General features: G+C 46.7%; 1 protein-coding gene across 1 annotated transcript; it reads left to right on the forward strand.

Annotated features, from left to right (window-relative positions):
* The first annotated feature begins 1,213 nt into the window (after nucleotides 1-1,213).
* Nucleotides 1,214-14,938, forward strand: CASP9 (caspase 9). The gene is made up of 9 exons (XM_066606375.1): nucleotides 1,214-1,385; nucleotides 3,397-3,622; nucleotides 3,734-3,765; nucleotides 3,869-4,045; nucleotides 4,337-4,426; nucleotides 7,958-8,105; nucleotides 8,749-8,928; nucleotides 11,641-11,750; nucleotides 14,539-14,938. Exons 1-9 carry the CDS (start codon nucleotides 1,254-1,256, stop codon nucleotides 14,629-14,631), a joined length of 1,188 nt encoding a protein of 395 aa, XP_066462472.1. The 5' UTR covers nucleotides 1,214-1,253; the 3' UTR covers nucleotides 14,632-14,938.
* The last annotated feature ends 5,993 nt before the right edge of the window (nucleotides 14,939-20,931 follow it).

The following is a 20,931-nucleotide window of genomic DNA, read 5'->3' on the forward strand; positions in this document are numbered from 1 at the left end:
GCGCATGCGCAGACCGGAGCCGGCGGCGGGTGAGTGACCGCACAGAAATAGAGCGTGCCGTGATTTGTTTGCCGCGCGATATTTCTCACGGCCAAATCGCGGCCGTCTGCATAGGATTGTGTTTGTTAACGCAATCCTATGCAGGCTTCCAGCAGCGGAAATTCCATGGGAAATCCCGCCGCGGAATTTCTGCTCGTGTGCAGGCGGCCTTAGACTAATTTCACATGGGTGAGTGCGATATTGGCCCGCGATCATGCTCACCAACATGCGATTTTCCCACGGATGCGAGGTGGTTTTATCTCAAAACCGCCTCACATCACTTCGGGGAAGTAGCGATCCTCCGATGCAGCTGTCAGCCGTGTTGGAGGATCGTGGGGTTTCTCCTATGGTTTTCAATGGGGAGAGATCGCATCGCGTGCACCGAGCATGTGGCGAGATGCTGCCAACAATGGGCGATGCGATGACACGCCTAAAGATAGGTCGTACCGCGATCTTTATCCTTGGGTAAGAAAAAAAGACTCAGGTTTAACCCCATTGAAAACATTGGGGTTCATATTCCTGTGAGATTTGTGCGTCTCACTAACTTCTTGCGATTTTCTCAGCCGTGTGAAAACGGCCTTATGTTACAAAAAACAATGATGGCAGAATTCAGGCATATTGTTCTCCTTGCCATCCAAAAACTGTAAGTTCTGCAATACATTATATGTACCCAAAATGGTACCAATAAATACAAGAAAACTCCAGCTCATCAGACAGTTTAGGAAATAAAAGCTGAGCGCTGATTGGTTGCTATGGGAGTAGTTATATGACTGTTCACTTGTGGTGCTATATATATATATATATATACTGATTCTGGGACTTATAGTTCATCTACAGGTTGTAGTGTCACACCTCACATCACATCCATGTCCTCCTGCTCACATCACTGACAGGTACAGCCAGGCATCATAAGGCCGGCTCCATAGTCTTGAGTGTAGAAACATGGCGCTCAGCATCTTCCCAGCAGCATATTAACTTTTTCTATAAGACTTCTGCACTATTCAGCAATTCCCGCGACCTGATTGGTTGTTTGGTGACTCAGCCAACCCAAACAACCAATCACTGCGAAGCAGCCAACCCAGACAACCAATCAGGTTGCTGGAATTGCTGAATAGTGCGGAAGAGTGTACCAATATGGCGCCCGCACAGCGTGATGACGTAATGTTTACGGAAGTGCGCGCCGCTAGCAGCTGAGTGTAGACAGGACTGAGAGGATGGAGGAGAGACACCGTGACATCCTGCAGCGGAACCGGCTCCGGCTGGTCACCTCCCTGGAGCTGAACGACCTCTGGGACCCGCTGGTGGAGAAGGGGGTGTTCAGTGATGACATGATCGAGGAGATCCGGGTGAGGGCGCTCTGCTCATGGGTTATATTGGGGGCGCACAGGGGAGATTGTACACTGGGAGGCTTCTCAGAGCATAGAGGACATGTCACAGGACATGCAGCTGGAAGACCCCGGACCGCCTCAGACCCTCCTTGAGTGAGAGGGGTTGCCAGGATCCCCCCAGACAAGATAAGGGAGAGGGGGCGCTCTGGGCAGAAGGGGTTGGCAGTGCGGGGGCGCTCTGAGCAGGAGGTTCTGGGGCAGACGTTCTGGGCAGGAGGGGCCGCAGGGGCCGCTCTGGGCAGGAGGGGCCGCAGGGGCCGCTCTGGGCAGGAGGGGCCGCAGGGGCCGCTCTGGGCAGGAGGGGCCGCTCTGGGCAGGAGGGGCCGCTCTGGGCAGGAGGGGCCGCTCTGGGCAGGAGGGGCCGCAGGGGCCGCTCTGGGCAGGAGGGGCCGCTCTGGGCAGCAGGGGCCGCTCTGGGCAGGAGGGGCCGCAGGGGCCGCTCTGGGCAGGAGGGGCCGCTCTGGGCAGGAGGGGCCGCTCTGGGCAGGAGGGGCCGCTCTGGGCAGGAGGGGCCGCAGGGGCCGCTCTGGGCAGGAGGGGCCGCAGGGGCCGCTCTGGGCAGGAGGGGCCGCTCTGGGCAGGAGGGGCCGCAGGGGCCGCTCTGGGCAGGAGGGGCCGCTCTGGGCAGGAGGGGCCGCAGGGGCCGCTCTGGGCAGGAGGGGCCGCTCTGGGCAGGAGGGGCCGCTCTGGGCCGGAGGGGCCGCAGGGGCCGCTCTGGGCCGGAGGGGCCGCTCTGGGCCGGAGGGGCCGCTCTGGGCAGGAGGGGCCGCAGGGGCCGCTCTGGGCAGGAGGGGCCGCAGGGGCCGCTCTGGGCAGGAGGGGCCGCTCTGGGCAGGAGGGGCCGCTCTGGGCCGGAGGGGCCGCAGGGGCCGCTCTGGGCAGGAGGGGCCGCAGGGGCCGCTCTGGGCAGGAGGGGCCGCTCTGGGCAGGAGGGGCCGCAGGGGCCGCTCTAGGCAGGAGGGGCCGCTCTGGGCAGGAGGGGCCGCTCTGGGCCGCTCTGGGCAGGAGGGGCCGCTCTGGGCAGGAGGGGCCGCTCTGGGCAGGAGGGGCCGCTCTGGGCAGGAGGCGCCGCAGGGGCCGCTCTGGGCAGGAGGGGCCGCAGGGGCCGCTCTGGGCAGGAGGGGCCGCAGGGGCCGCTCTGGGCAGGAGGGGCCGCAGGGGCCGCTCTGGGCCGCAGGGGCCGCTCTGGACAGGAGGGGCCGCTCTGGACAGGAGGGGCCGCTCTGGACAGGAGGGGCCGCTCTGGACAGGAGGGGCCGCTCTGGGCAGGAGGGGCCGCTCTGGGCAGGAGGGGCCGCTCTGGGCAGGAGGGGCCGCTCTGGGCAGGAGGGGCCGCTCTGGGCAGGAGGGGCCGCAGGGGCCGCTCTGGGCAGGAGGGGCCGCTCTGGGCAGGAGGGGCCGCTCTGGGCAGGAGGGGCCGCTCTGGGCAGGAGGGGCCGCAGGGGCCGCTCTGGGCAGGAGGGGCCGCTCTGGGCAGGAGGGGCCGCTCTGGGCAGGAGGGGCCGCAGGGGCCGCTCTGGGCAGGAGGGGCCGCTCTGGGCAGGAGGGGCCGCTCTGGGCAGGATGGGCCGCAGGGGCCGCTCTGGGCAGGAGAGGCCGGATGTGCGGTGGGAGGCGCTCTGGGCGGGGGGGATCCGGACGTGCGGGGGGGGGGGGGGAGAGATCTAGGCGGGGGGGATCCGGACGTGCGGGGGGTAGGGAGGCGCTCTGGGCAGGGGGGTCGAAATGTGTGGGGTGGGGTGGGGGGGGTGAGGAGGCGCTCTGGGCATGAGGGTCCTGCGGCGATCTGGGCAGGAGGGTCCAGTGGTACTGAGTGAAGTGCCTTAGGATCTGGCTGTATTGGGACGTGCTGGGTGTATACTGCTAACCTTCCTAAAGTTGTCACCATGGCAGCAGTACAACTGGCAGTGGATCAGATGACATCCCCACATTCCCTCCTTTGACCTTCCCCTTTCCATCTCATTCTCAGACGTCCGGGACGCGCAGGGATCAGGCCCGACAGTTGGTGATCGACCTACAAACCCGCGGCAGCGACGCCTTCCACCTGTTCCTGCAATGTCTGACAGAATCTGGGCAGCACAACCTCGCCGACCTCCTGCAGGAAACCGGGGGGAAGAGCGAAGTGATAAAGCCCACTCCTAAAATTTCACCCAACCCCAAGATTCAACCTCAACCCAAGATTCCTCAGGCTAAAAGTGAGTCCTATAATGTAACCTGCCTTCCCTTGCTCTGCCTGTGTCAGTCTATACTGCAGTTCTGGAGTTGTATTCAGCAGTGCTCTAATATTTACACATTTTTCTCTTCAGGTCAAAGGCCTAAACTCCTGGACATGGAGACGGTAAGTATATTCTGATGGGACAGTGAGGGGTAAATGGCGCAGCACTCAGTCCATCATGGCGGCGCGTGTATATCTGCTAAGTGCCGCCTCTTCCTTCTCTCAGGATTATCCCATGAACTACAAGCCCTGCGGTTACTGCCTGATCATCAACAACATGAAGTTCTCTGAGGCGTCCGGCTTGTCCTACAGAAGAGGCTCGGACATCGACCGCGAGAAGCTGGAGAGGCGCATGCGCTCCTATCATTTTGAGGTGACGGTGAAAAACAACCTGAAGGCAGCGGTGAGTCTGCAGGCAAATCCCTTACACCTGACTGTTCCAGTAGTCCGGCACAGACGTGTCCGATAATCCAGAATTATGCTTGATTACATGTCTCTGTGACTATCTGATAATCCAGAGCATTTGATAATCTGGCATATGATATATTTTCATCCTCCAATGTAATCCCTATTTTATAGCAGCCTTTATATTTAGTAGCGCTGATTGTTCCTGTAATCCGGCACTTGTGTGCCATTTCCGGATTACAGGAAGCTTCTTGCCTTGGTCATAATGTGTCGCTCTGTATATGGACAGGAGATCCATGAGGAGCTGCAGCGACTGGCATCCCGGGACCACACCGAGCGGGACTGCTGCCTGGTGGTCATCTTATCCCACGGCTGCGAGGTGAGTGCCCCCTGCTGCTGAGTGGTGGGTGATCATATAGATTCCTGAAGAGTCGCACGCTGTTTTGTTTGTTGCATGCTGGATTAGCAGGATTTCTGGATTAACTGCTGTTCCACTGCCAACAATACGTTTATGTCGCTGCTGCCTGAGCTCCATGCAGCAGCGAGGTAAATGTCACCTGCTCTGCCGGCAATCGCGGCACCCCCACAGCAGGTAAAACGCCCAGCTGTTGCTTACAGCATGTCCGTGTGCCATTATTGGGATCTGATTGGTTTGCGTCTTGATGATGTCATCACTGACAAGTAGTCGCAGCAGCTGGCCAGGGAAGTTTGTATAATACATGTCAGCGCTGCATCGATGTCTCTCCTCCAGTCTGAGATCTGAGGAGAGAGAATGCAGTGTTAAGCAGCACACATTAAAGGGGTTGTCCCGCGAAAGCAAGTGGGGTTATACACTTCTGTATGGCCATATTAATGCACTTTGTAATATACATCGTGCATTAATTATGAGCCATACAGAAGTTATTCACTTACCTGCTCCGTTGCTAGCGTCCCCGTCGCCATGGATCCGTCTAAATTCGCTGTCTTCTGGCGTTTTTAGACGCGCTTGCGCAGTCCGGTCTTCTCCCTGGTGAATGGGGCCGCTCGTGCCGGAGAGCTGGTCCTCGTAGCTCCGCCCCGTCACGTGTGCCGATTCCAGCCAATCAGGAGGCTGGAATCGGCAATGGACCGCACAGAGACCACGGTGCACCATGGGAGAAGACCCGCGGTGCATCGTGGGTGAAGATCCCGGCGGCCATCTTGGTAAAGGAAGAAAGAAGTTGCCGCAGCGCGGGGATTCGGGTAAGTAATAAACTTTTTTTTTTTTTAACCCATCCCTTGGGTTTGTCTCGTGCTGAACGGGGGGCCTATTGAATAAAAAAAAAAATAATAATAATAATAATAATAAACTTTATTTGTATAGCGCCAACATATTCCGCAGCGCTTACATAGACAGGGGGAATACAGAAAGACAAAAGTACAAACATTACAGAACCACGGTTACATAGTAATCAATTGATGGAAACAATGGGGGTGCGGGTCCTGCTCTAACGAGCTTACATACTGCAAGTAATGGGGTGATACAGAAGGTAAAGGGGCTGGAGATGTGCAGGTATGGTGAGGTGGAGAGTGAGCGATGTTATACACATAGACAATGGTCAGACATTTAGCCATGTGACGGCAGAAACAGTATGACTGCAGGGGCGGTTTATGATGGCTAGCAGGGATTGCAGTCAGTAGGTCAGGGAGCATGTTATCAGGCGGAGTACAGAGGGGTTTGTTTAGGGAATGCGGTATGCCTCCCTGAAGAGGTGCGTTTTTAGAGCACGCCTGAAGTTCTGCGAGTCCTGGATTGCTCGGGTAGCCTTTGGTAGTGCGTTCCAGAGGAGCGGTGCTGCTCTGGAGAAGTCTTGGAGGCGGAAATGAGAAGTTCGAATTAGAGGGGCGCTCAGTCTGGTTTCGTTAGCAGGGCGGAGAGCCCAGGCTGGGTGATGGATTGAGATGAGGGAGGCAATATAGGGGGGCGCTGCGCTGTGGAGGGCTTTGTGGATGAAGGTGGCGAGTTTAAATTGAATTCTGTATTTAATGGGCAGCCAGTGCAGTGACTGGCACAGGGCAGAGGCGTCCGAGTAGCGGCTGGACAGGAAGATGAGCCTGTCTGCCGCATTCAGGATGGATTGGAGAGGGTAGACTCTGGTGCAGGGGAGGCCGATCAGCAACGAGTTGCAATAATCGAGCCGGGAGTGGATGAGGGCAACAGTGAGCATTTTTAGCGTGTCCACAGTGAGAAAAGAGCGGATCCTTGCGATGTTCTTGAGGTGCAGCTGACATGTTCGGGCCAGAGATTGGATGTAGGGGGTAAAAGAGAGATCAGAGTCGAATATGAGCCCAAGGCAGCGGGCATGTTGTCTAGGAGTTATGGTGGCGCCACACACTGAGATGGAGATGTCAGGAGGAGGTCGGTTAGTGGAGGGTGGAAATACCAGCAGGTCAGTTTTAGAGAGGTCTAGTTTTAGCTAGAGAGAGGACCTAGTGTTAGAGACAGCGGATAGACAGTCGGTGATGTTTTGGAGTAAGGGTGCAGAGATGTCACGGGCAGAGGTGTATAGCTGGGTGTCGTCAGCGTAGAGGTGGTATTGGAGGCCAAATCTCCTGATGGTTTGTCCAATACGGGCTGTGTAAAAAAAAAAAAAAAAAAAAAAAAAACCCGTTTTGGCGTGAGACAACCCCTTTAACCCCTTCCACACATTAAAAGGAACCTGTCATGACCTTTTAGCCCCATCACCGTGACTCTTTTTTCAGTTGTCTTCGTGCACGTGCTCTATGGCAGAGGGCACACACGGAGTAGACTGCAGAGAATGATGCTGGCGCTGGCAGACTTCAAGTGATGGGATATAGCGCAGGAATGTTGTGCCCGGTGAGTATAAAACGCTGCTCCCCGGATACCCCGTCCCTGACCATTGAGCCATAGTTTTGGGGGTTTAAAGGTCATGACAGGCTCCCTTTAATTCCCCCAGTAACCCCTTCTATTACTATGGGTGATTTGTATAGTATAGGGTTAATTTTTAACAATTTATGTAGCAATAAATTGCATTCATAAGGCTTCGTTCACACCTAGCAGATCCGTATAGACATCTGATGCATATTTTGTCCCTGTGTAATGTGGTGAAAATCTGCGTCAAAATCCACACCATTGGGTGCGCATTTCGACGCTGATCCGCAGCTGATTTCAACTTTCATATGTAAGGGTGACGTCTGCTGCTGATAGATGTCAAAATCTGCGCCAGTGGTGTAATGCGGAATTTGATGCGGATTTTCTGCAGCAATTCAACTACATGTAATAAGGCCGCCTGACAACGACCGCAATGGAATATCGCTAGTGATATTCTGCCGTGAGGGAGGAGGGGGAGCACTGTAAGGTCTCTGCGATGAGCCTATCTAATTGATAGGTTCACCACGGCAAATCGCACCATGCTGTGATTTGAATTCTTCGAGCGGAGAATCGCTGTGATTCTCCGCTTGTGGACGTCTGCCTGCGCTTTCCATAGTTACCGCCAGATTATCGCCACGGGTAATGCAGTGACATATCCCCCGTGGGCAGGAGGCCTTACAGTTATTGCATCTCTTATCGCATCGAGATGGTTTCCTCGGAAATCGAAATAACTAACTGCACTGGCGGATATTGTAGCACATCTACAGGGACAATCACATTGATGTACAATCACCTGCAGGGTCATCTCAATTCTCGACATGCAGTTACAATAAAAAACAAATAGAGTTAATTAAGTTGTTAAAAAAATAGAACTTTAATAAAGAACATTTAATTAAGTAAAAGCGCCTTCGATCGCTGTTAAAGTGACACATACCAGATTTCCAAAGTTTGGCCTGGTCATTAAAACACAAACAGACTGTGTCTGGAAGGGGTTAAAGGAAGTTTACAGTAAGTTGTTTGTCCCTTTGCACCTATCAGATGTTTGTTCTCTCCTGCTAGACCAGACACACCCGTTTTCCTGGTGGGGTGCACGGGATGGACGGGCTGCGGATCCCCGTGGAGCAGATCGTTCATTACTTCAACGGTTCCAACTGCCCTAGTCTGCTGGGAAAACCAAAACTGTTCTTCATCCAGGCCTGTGCAGGAGGTACAGACATAGAGGAACTCTACCTGTAGCTCACGTAATTCCACAGTCCATCTATTGTTCACTGTTATCAGCCATCTCCGCTTGGGTACGAACTGATTGCATTCACCCACCCTTTTATAATGCTCCAGTACTAATATAACCTCCAGAAACAGTTACATCATATGGGCTGGCTCATACAGGTGTATTGTCATTGCGAGTCGCACACAAAACGATAGGCCAATAGCCCATTGATTTCTATTGGGCCACTCTCACCTGTGATTTTTTTTAAATTTTTTTTATTTTTTTTTTCCCACTTGAGAAAACAAAAGTGGCATATCCTCTCTTGGCACATATTACAGGCACATACCTGCCATAATAGGCCATGGGGATTGGCGTTGCGCGAATCCCCATAGCGCGGCACGCAGGAACACCTGCTTGTGTGAGCCCGGCCTATATGTGACTGATGCCAGCTGCTGCTCTGATAAAGCTCCAGCACTGATATAACCTCCAGACACATGTACATCATATGTGACTCTAATAGTCAGATTATTGGCCCTTTAATCTATCCCTGTAATGCTGGTGTAGTGCTGTCACCTACTGGATGGAATGTGTAATTACAACTCTTAGACTGCAGACTTTTATAGTTTTGGATTCTTCTTTTTAGAGGAACAGGACAAAGGTTGTGTCGTGGACTTGGGTGACTCAGGAGATCAAACTAATGATGTTGATACAAATTCCTTGCAAAATGATGCAACGCCCATACATCCAGATGTGGATGAGACGGATGCAGTGGCTAAACTGCCGACTCCTGGGGATATCCTGGTGTCCTATTCAACCTTTCCAGGTAAATGGGTTTTAAAATACAAATGATATGTAACATAATGCAACAGTTATGTAAATAACGAATACAGTCTATAAAGCTGGTTTTAGAAAGTCTTTGTTTTAAAATTCATTTTGTTAAAGAATTTTTCTCCCATCATGCATCAGGACCGAGCACAGATTTCATTTTCTCTGTACACTGGGAGGAGCTTTATTTTGTTTATAACTGCCTACTTTTCTACATAAATATTAATGCTATAATACTGACTCTATGTACAAGAATATAAGTACTATAATACTGCCTCCTATGTACAAGAATATAACTACTATAATACTGCCCTCTATGTATAAGAATATAACTACTATAATACTGCCCCCTATGTACAAGAATATAACTACTATAATACTGCCCCCTATGTATAAGAATATAACTACTATAATACTGCCCTCTATGTACAAGAATATAACTACCATAATATATGTACAAGAATATAACTACTATAATACTGCCCCCTATGTACAAGAATATAACTACTATAATACTGCCCCCTATGTACAAGAATATAACTACTATAATACTGCCCCCAATGTACAAGAATATAACTACTATAATACTGCCCCCTATGTACAAGAATATAACTACTATAATACTGCTCCCTATGTACAAGAATATAACTACTATAATACTGCTCCCTATGTACTAGAATATAACTCCTATAATACTGCCCTCTATGTACAAGAATATAACTACTATAATACTGCCCTCTATGTACAAGAATATAACTACTATAATACTGCCCTCTATGTACAAGAATATAACTACTATAATACTGCCCCCTATGTACAAGAATATAACTACTATAATACTGCCCCTATGTACAAGAATATAACTACTATAATACTGTCCCCTATGTACAAGAATATAACTACTATAATACTGCTCCCTATGTACAAGAATATAACTACTATAATACTGCTACCTATGTACAAGAATATAACTACTATAATACTGCCCTCTATGTACAAGAATATAACTACTATAATACTGCCCTCTATGTACAAGAATATAACTACTATAATACTGCTACTATGTACAAGAATATAACTACTATAATACTGCTCCTATGTACAAGAATATAACTACTATAATACTACCCCCTATGTACATGAATATAACTACTATAATACTGCCCCTATGTACAAGAATATAACTACTATAATACTGCCCTCTATGTACAAGAATATAACTACTATAATACTGCCCTCTATGTACAAGAATATAACTACTATAATACTGCTACTATGTACAAGAATATAACTACTATAATACTGCTCCTATGTACAAGAATATAACTACTATAATACTGCTCCCTATGTACAACAATATAACTACTATAATACTGCCCCCTATGTACAAGAATATAACTACTATAATACTGCTCCCTATGTACAAGAATATAACTGCTATAATACTGCCCCCTATGTACAAGAATATAACTGCTATAATACTGCCCCCTATGTACAAGAATATAACTACTATAATACTGCCCCTATGTACAAGAATATAACTACTATAACACTGCCCCTATGTACAAGAATATAACTATATAATACTGCTTCTATGTACAAGAATATAACTACTGTAATACTGCCCCCTATGTACAAGAATATAACTACTGTAATACTGCCCCATATGTACAAGAATATAACTACTATAATACTGCTCCCTATGTACAAGAATATAACTACTATAATACTGCCCCCTATGTACAAGAATATAACTACTATAATACTGCCCCATATGTACAAGAAAATAACTACTATAATACTGCCCCATATGTACAAGAATATAACTACTATAATACTGCCCCCTATGTACAAGAATATAACTACTATAATACTGCTCCCTATGTACAAGAATATAACTACTATAATACTGCCTCCTATGTACAAGAATATAACTACTATAATACTGCCCCCATGTACAAGAATATAACTACTATAATACTGCTCCCTATGTACAAGAATATAACTACTATAATACTGCTCCCTATGTACAAGAATATAACTACTATAATACTGCTCCCTATGTACAAGAATATAACTACTATAATACTGCTCCCTATGTACAAGAATATAACTACTATAATACTGCCCCCTATGTACAAGAATATAACTACTATAATACTGCCCCATATGTACAAGAATATAACTACTATAATACTGCCCCCTATGTACAAGAATATAACTACTATAATACTGCTCCCTATGTACAAGAATATAACTACTATAATACTGCTCCCTATGTACAAGAATATAACTACTATAATACTGCTCCCTATGTACAAGAATATAACTACTATAATACTGCCCCCTATGTACAAGAATATAACTACTATAATACTGCCCCTATGTACAAGAATATAACTACTATAATACTGCCCCCTATGTACAAGAATATAACTACTATAATACTGCCCCCTCTGTACAAGAATATAACTACTATAATACTGCCCCATATGTACAAGAATATAACTACTATAATACTGCCCTTTATATACAAGAATATAACTACTATAATACTGCCCTCTATATACAAGAATATAACTACTATAATACTGCCCCTATGTACAAGAATATAACTGCTATAATACTGCCTGCTGTGTACTGGATTAGATGCAGAGTATACTATTCCAGTTTGATATTCAGGGTTTCTTCTGTTTTTCACCTCCATCAGGTTTTGTATCTTGGAGGGAGACCTCAAAAGGTTCTTGGTATGTGGAGACTTTGGATGACGTCTTGGATCAGTCTGCCGAGAAGTTGGATCTGCAGACAATGCTGGTGATGGTGAGAATCTTCCCTGTTATATGTGACTTGGATGTTTGGTATTTTTTCATTCCTTATGCAGTTATTAAGATGTTCCTCCATATTGATCTCCCTGCCCCACACCTTGGTAAAATGAGATCACCGCCCATTAATCTTTAGTATCCTATTGGTGTCATACTGGCCCAATGTGTTAAGGCCCATTTAGACACAATGATTATTGCTTAAAAGCCATCTCTTGAGCCATAATTGCTGTGTCTAAACGTGTGCCCACTGTGTACTTTTTGTGCACTATTTGTTTCAACGTTGACTTCAAGCCAGCTTGAAGTCAATGATTTGTCTTATCGGGACCGTATGTTGAGTTCTCAGCCGAATAGCGCCTATAGCATTCTTTCAGCTGCAGTTCCGCTGGAGAACAAAGCAGCTGCATGCAGATAAGAGACCTCAAGCTGTTTTCTGTATTCAGCGGAGGCTTCATTTGCACGCTAATCAACTCTTAAGTATCTACTTAAGAGTTGATGCCAAATGATCGCTCAAATCTGAGCGAATTTTAAGCGGTCATCGTTGCGTCTAAATGGGCCTTTAGTCATTGAGGGTTTTCTGGCTTACCGCTTTTTAATGAAACTGGTCGGGTGCAAGCATGGTTACCTCTTCTTTTGAAGGCTATAAAAATACAGCAAATAGGGGTCACCATAACCTTTTTCTTCTGACATGGTAGGGTCCCAGAGGTGGGACCTGCAGACGTTTTTATGACCCCTTGTGAATATGTCATAGATGTCCATTATAGGAAAACCCCTTTTAAAGCGACCCTCTGATTTCAGGACAAAATTCTATCCCAGGTCCTGAGGGGGAATTTCCCTGTAGTTTTTCTTCCCTGCCAACCCTCCGACCTGCTTGTTCTGATTCCCATTTTTATGGCCGTCCAAGATGGTGACCACAATTTTCTAACTTTCTCATATACCACTATACAAGGCTTTGTGATTGGCCAGTGCTGGTCACATGACCAGCTCAGGCCAATCAAAAAGCAGTTATAGTGAATTGGTAGTCTAACAGTACCAGTGCACTGAGGGGATTGAGCAGTCTAAAAGTGGTACTTACCATCTTGGTTGGCTGAAAATGAGACACAGAAGTGGTGGATCAGAGAGATGGACAGCAAAGAAGTGTAACTTCAGTTAGTACAGCCTCTCCAGTTCTGGGACAATTCCTCCCTCTTCCCACCCAAAACTGGGGGAATCAGCCCTTTTTTTCCATTGTTGTTTTTTCCTTGCCCCCTTTTAAAAAATCGTAACTCCTTTATTTATCCATCGACGTCACTGTATGAGGGCTTGTTTTTTGCGGGACGAGTTGTATTTTTCAATGGTGCTATTTATTGTACCTTATAATGTACTGAAAAACTTAGAATTTTTTTTAAAGTGGAGTAAAATGGGAAAAAAAGACATTCCGCCATCTTTCAGTGCATCTTGTTTCTATGCTGCACAAACTGCAACAAAAATGACCTGATAACTGTATCCTGTGGGTCAGTATGATTACTATAATACTTCCCCCCCCCCCCCCCCCCCCAAAACATAATTTTTAAAAATTATTTTCTGCTGCCATCTTCTGCGCGCAAAAACTTTTTAAAAAATTTTTTCTTCTGTATACTTGTGCGAAGGCTCATTTTTTGCAGGACGCTCTGTAGTTTTTATTGGTACCAGTTTGCAATGCATAAAATTTTTTAAATCACTTTTTATTGAATTTTTTTATTGGAGACAGGGTGACAGTGCATTTCTGGCGTAAATGTTTTTTTCTGACTACATTTACATTGCGAGATAAATAATGCGTTATTTTGATAGATCGAACTTTTACAGACGTGGCGATACCAAATATGCATTTTTATGACTTAGATTCTTTTATTAAAAATATGGCAAAAGGGGGGCGATTTTAAACTTTGAAATTTTTTTTTTCTTTTTTTTACAGTTAGTAAAACTTCATTGATCTTGTTTTTCCTTTTTTATTTTTAGCCCCTACAGGTAACCACAGCTTGCAATGTTTTGATCGCTCCTGCAGTATGATTTAATGCAACAGCATTACATCATACTGCGATCGGGCGGGCAGTTTATCAAGCCACCCCACAAGGACGGCTTGATAGGTATTCTGCCATGACAGCTCTGGGACCTTTTGAGAAGGCCCCCAGCTGCCATAGCACCTGCACGGCTCCCTACGATCTCATCGTGGGGGGCCGTACGGGGAATTTAAATGCCGCAGTCAGAATTGACAGCGGCATTTAAAGGGTTAACAGCTTTGATCAGCTGCATGGCTGATCAGAACTGTTGCCGCTGTGTGTCGGCTGTCAGAAACAGCCAGCGCCGTCGGTGTATGATGGGAGATCACCAAGCTGTCTGCTTCCTGCCTTTATAAGTTCAGTGCACCAGCACACTGGCCGGTGGACAGCTCATCAGGGGGGTCCTGGGCACAAACGCATGCTGATTGGCTGTTAACAGTTTACAACTGAACAACCACTCTAAGTCCCCTTCCTTTGATCTTTGCTGTAGATATAATGCTCCATATGTACAAACCAGGATACAGCAGAGTGTGAACATCAGTTATCAGTAGTAGAGTCATTGACATGATGGGGTTGTTACTGCCTGTGCCAAAATAAGCCGCTTTCACACTAGGAACTAGCACAGCAAAAGGAGTCAGACAGTGGAAAGAAACCATTTGTAGGGAAATCTTTGGAGAGCTGGTGATGTCACAGATAGAGGGGTGGGGTTATCTGTAGGGGATCGGTGATGTCAGTGGTGACTGTTCCTAATGTTGTGTCCTTCATCTGCAGGTTGCAGACAGAGTCTCAGTGAGAGGAACCTATAAGCAGATCCCGGGAGTTTTCAACTTTCTCCGGAAAAGATTTTTCTTCAGAACAGACTGATGAGCGCTGCAGCGGCGCCTCCCGGTGGTTAGTTCTGTGATGGTTAGTACAGAAAGAACAAGGAAACGTCCGGTAACGCCCTTCTTTCTTTCCCTGTGAATCGGAGCGTTGTACGTTCCACCTTAATATGGAAGCTGCTGATCCGGTTTATATAAGGGACTTTATTGCAGGACATAAATCATGAGGGGGTTGTTACACCCACCACTCCACGCAGGGACACGATTCGGGCCCATCACACAAGGGCCTTTGTCTACCGACCTGTTTTGTATTCTTTTTTTTGATGAGAAATAAAAAAAAAAAAGAAATACATTTTTGACGTTACTCCTCTTTCCTGTGGAAAACCCCTGGGGCTTGTTACACTCCAGAAAAAGGTAATGTAGGTAAGTGTGTCTTCAGCACTGTCACAGGTAGTGCCAATTTCTATGCAATCCTCTGTGAGATGTTCTGAAGTTTGTTACAGTGTATCAGTTTGAAGCCTCTTGTGTAGACTGGATACAGTTGTAGCAAACCCTGAGCTGGGAGACTTATCTGTTTAGCTTCGTGGTATAATCAGAAATGTTCCAGTTTATTGACAGCCAGCAGAGGTATTGAAAATAATGAGACCTCGAGTCACACAGTATATTAGAAAGAAGAAATGCACTGAGCCCCAGCCTGTCACAATTGACGCTTCTGTGTATGGAAAATAGAGCCACGGCCTCAGAGTGCTGCAAAAATCACATGACCCGTTTTCTGTGGATCAGCTTCCGTGTGAATCCACATGTCAGCTGGCCTCATTTGGGAGAGGGTTCCTGCTTGACCATCTTAAACTTTACTGACCGTTTTACATAATCCTCATACACCACCTGTATGAAGTGCTGCAAAGTTTCAGCTTGTTGTGTAACTTGGTTGAGGCACTTGAGCCGTTTCCATAAAAGTCACTCTTCCCTCACAAGTCATTTCCAAAAAATATCCAAGTATGTGTTTCCACTGTTCTTGATCTAAGCAAGCTAACTCATAGAATCCTAGAATGGTAGAGTTGGAGGGGACCTCCAGGGTCATTGGGTCCAACCCCCTGCTCAATGCAGGATCACTAAATCATCCCAGACGGATGTCTGTCCAGCCTTTGTTTGAACACTTACATTGAAGGAGAACTCCCCACCTCCTGTGGTAACCTGTTCCACTCATTGATCCCCCTCACTGTCTACTATCTAATCTGTGTCTCCTCCCCTTCAGTTTCATCCTATTGCTTCTAGTCTTTCCTTGTGCAGATGAGAATAGGGCTGATCCCCCTGCACACGTGACAGCCCTTCAGATATTTGTAGACAGCTATTAAGTATTTTAACTCCTTCCCTCCCCATGACGTAATGGTACGTCATGGGAGCGGGGTACTTCCCGGCAAAATGATGTACCCTTACGTCATAGGGATAGCGTGAGATCATAACAGATCTCACGCTATCCAGCTGGCTGTCACTGATAGCCTGCCTCCCACTGCAACATCGGGGGTGCATCAGAGATGCGTCCTACTCCCCCCCCCCCCCCCCCTCCCGCTGATCGCGGCAGGAAGAGGGCTCACAGAGGGAGCGCTCTCCCTCTGGGACTTCAGCCGGCTTTCGCGATGTTATCACAGATAACGGCGTTCTGTAAGAGAAGTCCTGCAATGCCTTATTGTAGCGATCCACGGTGATACATTGTAAGTCCCCCAGAGGGACAAAAATGGTGTAAAAAAAAAAAAAAATCTAAATAATGTACAAAAAATAAAAATGTTAAAAAAAACCCAACTTTTTTTAATGCTTTTTTTCCTCATATTAGCATAAATAGAAACCAAAAAAAAATATTTGGTATCGTTGTCTGTAAAGACTGGTACAATAAATTGAACATGCTTTTTATCCACCACGGCAAAAGGCGTAAAAAAAAAGCTAAAAAAACAGGCAAAATGCAGATTTTTTTTAGCATTTTTCCTCCCAAAAATGCAATAAAAGTGATCAAAACAACTGTATGTACCCCAAAATGATACCAATAAAAACTACACCTCGTCTTGCAAAAAATAAGCCCCTATAGAGCTTCGTCCATGGAAAAACGCCAGGGGGAGCCCAGGGTGGCAGTACCAATATGGTTCACTTTTTGAGGTGCAGGGCAACCTGCCAAACTATTATGGCGTCATTAATAGGTTGCTGGTCTGCATGGTGCACTACATGTATCAGAATGGTCTGCCACTTTGTATCTACTCTGTGTGGGAGTATACATCAAGCAGCCACCCCCTTCTATATTAAGAGGCTGTGTGAGTGGCTGTCTCATCGGTGTCCCTCACAGGTGTAATTGGCTCCCTCATTTGGTATTTCTGCTACCTGTGTGTTGAGGGGATGCAGTTATCTGCCCTCGTTAGTCAGTTAGTATACGGCCATTTTCTGTGATTGCCAATAAAAACTACATTTCACCACGCAAAAAACAAGCCCTTATACGGCCGTGTCGACGGAAAAATAAAAAAGTTATTGCTTTTGAAAAAAGAGATTAAAATCTACCAAAAATCATTTGGTCCTCAACGCAAAAATAGGCCATGTCCTTAACCCCTTCACGACCAATGACGTACATTTACGTCATGGAGCCGCGGGGTATGTATGAAGAGAGGTTGCGTGGCGACCTCTCTTCATACAGTGCGGGCGTCAGCTGTTTATAACAGCTGACACCCGCGGGCAATAGCCGATCGCGGCTATTAACCATTTAAATGCCCGAACGGCCCCCCTGCGGTGAGATCGGGGGAGCCGTGCAGGTGAAAGGCCCCAGGGCTGCCCCAGGGCTGCCTTAACAGACTGCCTATGAAGCCATCCCCGTGGGGTGACTTGATAGACTGCCTGTCAAAAAGCAGTATGACGTAATGCTATAGCATTACGTCATACTGCAGGAGCGATCAAAGCATCACGTCTTAAAGTCTTAAAGGGGCTTCAAAGTAATGTAAAAAAACAAATCAATAAAGTTTTTTTTTAATTGAAAAAAAAAAAAAACTTGTAAAAGTTTAAATCACCCCCCTTTTGCCATATCTATTATTAAAAGATCTAAATAATAAATTAAAAATATGTATTTGATATCGCCGCGTCTGTAAAAGTCCGAACTATCAAAGTAACGCATTATTTTTCCCGCACGGTGAACGTCGTCCGAAAAAAAAAATGAACGCCAGAAATGCATTTTTTTTGTTACCCTGTCTCCCAGAAAAAACGCAATAAAAAGCTATCAAAAAGTCATATACATTCCAAATTGATACTATAAGAAACTACAGGACATTATGCAAAAAATGAGACCTTGGTCAACTACGTCAACGGAAAAATAAAAAAGTTATCGTGCGCACAACATGACGGCAGAAAATAATTGAAAAAAATTTAATGTCTTTGAAAAAAAAAAAAAGAGTATAGTAAAAAAAAAACTATACAAGTTTGGCATCGTAGTAATCATACCGACCCATAGAATAAAGTTATCATGTCGTTTTTGTTGCCATCCGTGCGCTGTAGAAACAAGACGCACTAACAGATGGTGAAATGTCATTTTTTTTTCATTTTACTCCACTTAGTATTTTTTAAAAGTTTTTCAGTACATTATATGGTACTTTAAATAGCACCATTGAAAAATACAACTCGTCCCGCAAAAAACAAGCCCTCATACAGCAACATCGATGGATAAATAAAGGAGTTACGATTTTTTTAAAGGGGGGAGGAAAAAACGAAAATGGAAAAAGAAAAAGGGCCGTGTCATTAAGGAGTTAACCGTTCCTCATAGAACATTATTTGCAGACCGCTCAGCATCCTGGTCGCTATTTTCTGAACTTGCTCCAGTTTTCTATGTCTTTTTTTAACATTTTTTTTAAATTGGGGTGCCCAGAACTGGACACAGTATTCCAGATGAGGTCTGACTAAGGAAGAGTAGAGGGGGATAATGACCTCACGTGATCTAGACTCTATGCTTCTCCTAATACATCCGAGAATTGTGTTTGTCTTTTTTGCTGCTGCACCACACTGTTGACTCATGTTCAGTCTATGATCTATTAGTATACCCAAGTCTTTTTCACATGTGCTGCTGCTTAGCCCAATTCCTCCCATTCTGTATGTGCTTTCTTCATTTTTCTTGCCCAGATGTAGGACTTTGCATTTCTCCTTGTTAAATACCATTCTGTTAGTTGCCGCCCACTGTGCAAGCTTTTCTAGATCTTTTTGAATACTCTCTCTTCCCTAGTGTTAGCTACGGTCACAACTGGAATCTGGGCGGGTGGAAGTCCCTAGTCACCCCTGTCCCTACCTATTTGCCCCCCTAGGCTAGGCCCCAGGGCGACAACGGTCCCTGGTCTCACTAGGGATGCGGGGCAGGAAGTCAGACTAACAGACAAATGCAGGAGAGAAAAAAAAAAAAGCAGGTCAAGCAATCCAGGCCTGAGACAGGAGAGTTCGCAGTGCAAGGGGTCAGTCGAAGTCGGGTCCAAAGCAAGCAAATCAAAACGGAACATCAATTCTGGGTACACGGGTGTAGCTGGAGCCAAACATACACTGGCAAGGTCTGAAAGAAACTGAGCAGTTTCAGTGCTGTCAGAACTCCCGCCCCAGCAGCTGAAACAGCCCCTGGCGCCTGCTAAAGACAGGCAGAGACAGAGCAAGCGCACCCGGGTGTCATGGCAACAGGGATGCAGCGCGGGACGGCACTCGCCGCTTCCCCAGCAACCCGGCTACCTAGGCGCCTACCCCCTGAGCCAGCATCCAGGATTACGGCAGCCAGGGGAGTTCACAAAAACCGGGGCTCCGCACCCCGGGTGATAGGACCGGCGGCTCTCAGGGTTTCCTTGCCCCCCACTGCTGATCCTAACAGTACCCCTCCTTCTACCCTGAACCTGTCTGGCATCAACGATTTTTCTCCACCTCATATGCTAATTCTCCTTGCACCAGCGTAGGGGAGGGCGGGTCACGGGTGGGCAAAATCGGAGTCACAAATCTCTTTAGCAAACATTTATGGATGACGTGAACTTTCCAAGACCCAGGAAGGGATAATTTATATGCCACTGGGTTAACAACCTGAGAGATTGAAAATAGACCAATAAAACGAGGAGCAAGTTTTAAGGATGGAAGCTTAGGTCTCAAATTCCTAGAAGACAGTAAAACCTGTTCCCCAACCACAATAGGTGCAGAGAGAGTGCGTCTTTTATTTGACTGCCTAAGCAGTTTCTCCTGGGAACCCTGAAGGTTCCAATGAACCTGGGCCCAAACTGTGCACAGTTCACCAGTAGATGTATCAGCAGACAGAGTGTCAGAAGGAGTAGAGAAAGTAAACCGGGGATGGAAACCATAATTTCAGAAAAACGTGAGACTTGAGAAGACGAATTAACATGGTTATTGATGGCAAATTCGGCGAAAGGTAAGTAGTTGCCCACTGAAACTGATTATCAGAAACAAAAAGTCGTAGGTACTGGATTAATTCTTGATTCATGCGTTCAGTTTGTCCGTTAGATTCAGGATGGAATGCACAAGAAAAAGACAAGTTAACATTTAAGTTTTTGCAGAAAGCTCGCCAGAAGTGAGCAACAAACTGTACTCCTCTATCCGAGATAATATTCTCCAGTATTCCACGTAGCCGAACAATCTCCCTGATAAACAGTTCAGATAGTTGCTTGGCGCCGGGTAATTTGCAGAGAGGAAATAAATGACATTTTGGAAAAACGATCAACTATAAACCCAAATGATTGTGTTTCCATGCGAGAGGGGCAGATCTGTTATAAAGTCCATGGACAGATGGGTCTAAGTTTCGTGAGTGTGGAGGGACCTTGAGATAGTACCGCTCCAACTCCAAACTCGGAGTCATCTACCTCCACCACAAACGGACAGGATAGGTCAGGTTGGATGAGGACAGACACCGAAGAGAAGGCAGCCTTCAAGGTAGAGAAGGCCACACCAGCATCAGAAGACCAAGTACTCACATCAACCCCCTTTCTGGCGAGATCCGTTAAAGGCTTAGCTACCACGGAGAAGTTCTTAATGAATTTACGATAGTGGTTAGAGAACCCAAGGAAGCGCTGCAGAGCTTTTAAGGTGACTGGCTGAGCTCATTCTGTGATGGCTTTCACCTTTACCGGATCCATCTGAATATCACAGGGTGTAATGATATACCCCAAGAATTATATTTTCTGGACACTGAAAACACATTTCTCAAATTTAGCGAACAATTTGTTAGCCCTGAGGCGAGTCAGCATGGTTTGTACATGGGCACTGTGTGTCTCCCAGTCCGAGAAGAAAATCAGGATGTTATCCAGGTATACTACAACGAACACACCCATGATATCCTGAAAAATGGAAT

This window comes from Eleutherodactylus coqui, chromosome 6 (assembly GCF_035609145.1).
Source record: "Eleutherodactylus coqui strain aEleCoq1 chromosome 6, aEleCoq1.hap1, whole genome shotgun sequence".
NCBI lineage: Eukaryota > Metazoa > Chordata > Amphibia > Anura > Eleutherodactylidae > Eleutherodactylus > Eleutherodactylus coqui.

Coding starts and splice junctions, on each gene's coding strand:
- CASP9 (XM_066606375.1), top strand. CDS start 1,254: ATGGAGGAGAGACACCGTGACATCCTGCAGCGGAACCGGCTCCGGCTG. Junction 3,623..3,733: donor CAAGATTCCTCAGGCTAAAA/GTGAGTCCTATA, acceptor TTTTCTCTTCAG/GTCAAAGGCCTAAACTCCTG. Junction 4,046..4,336: donor AAAACAACCTGAAGGCAGCG/GTGAGTCTGCAG, acceptor GTATATGGACAG/GAGATCCATGAGGAGCTGCA.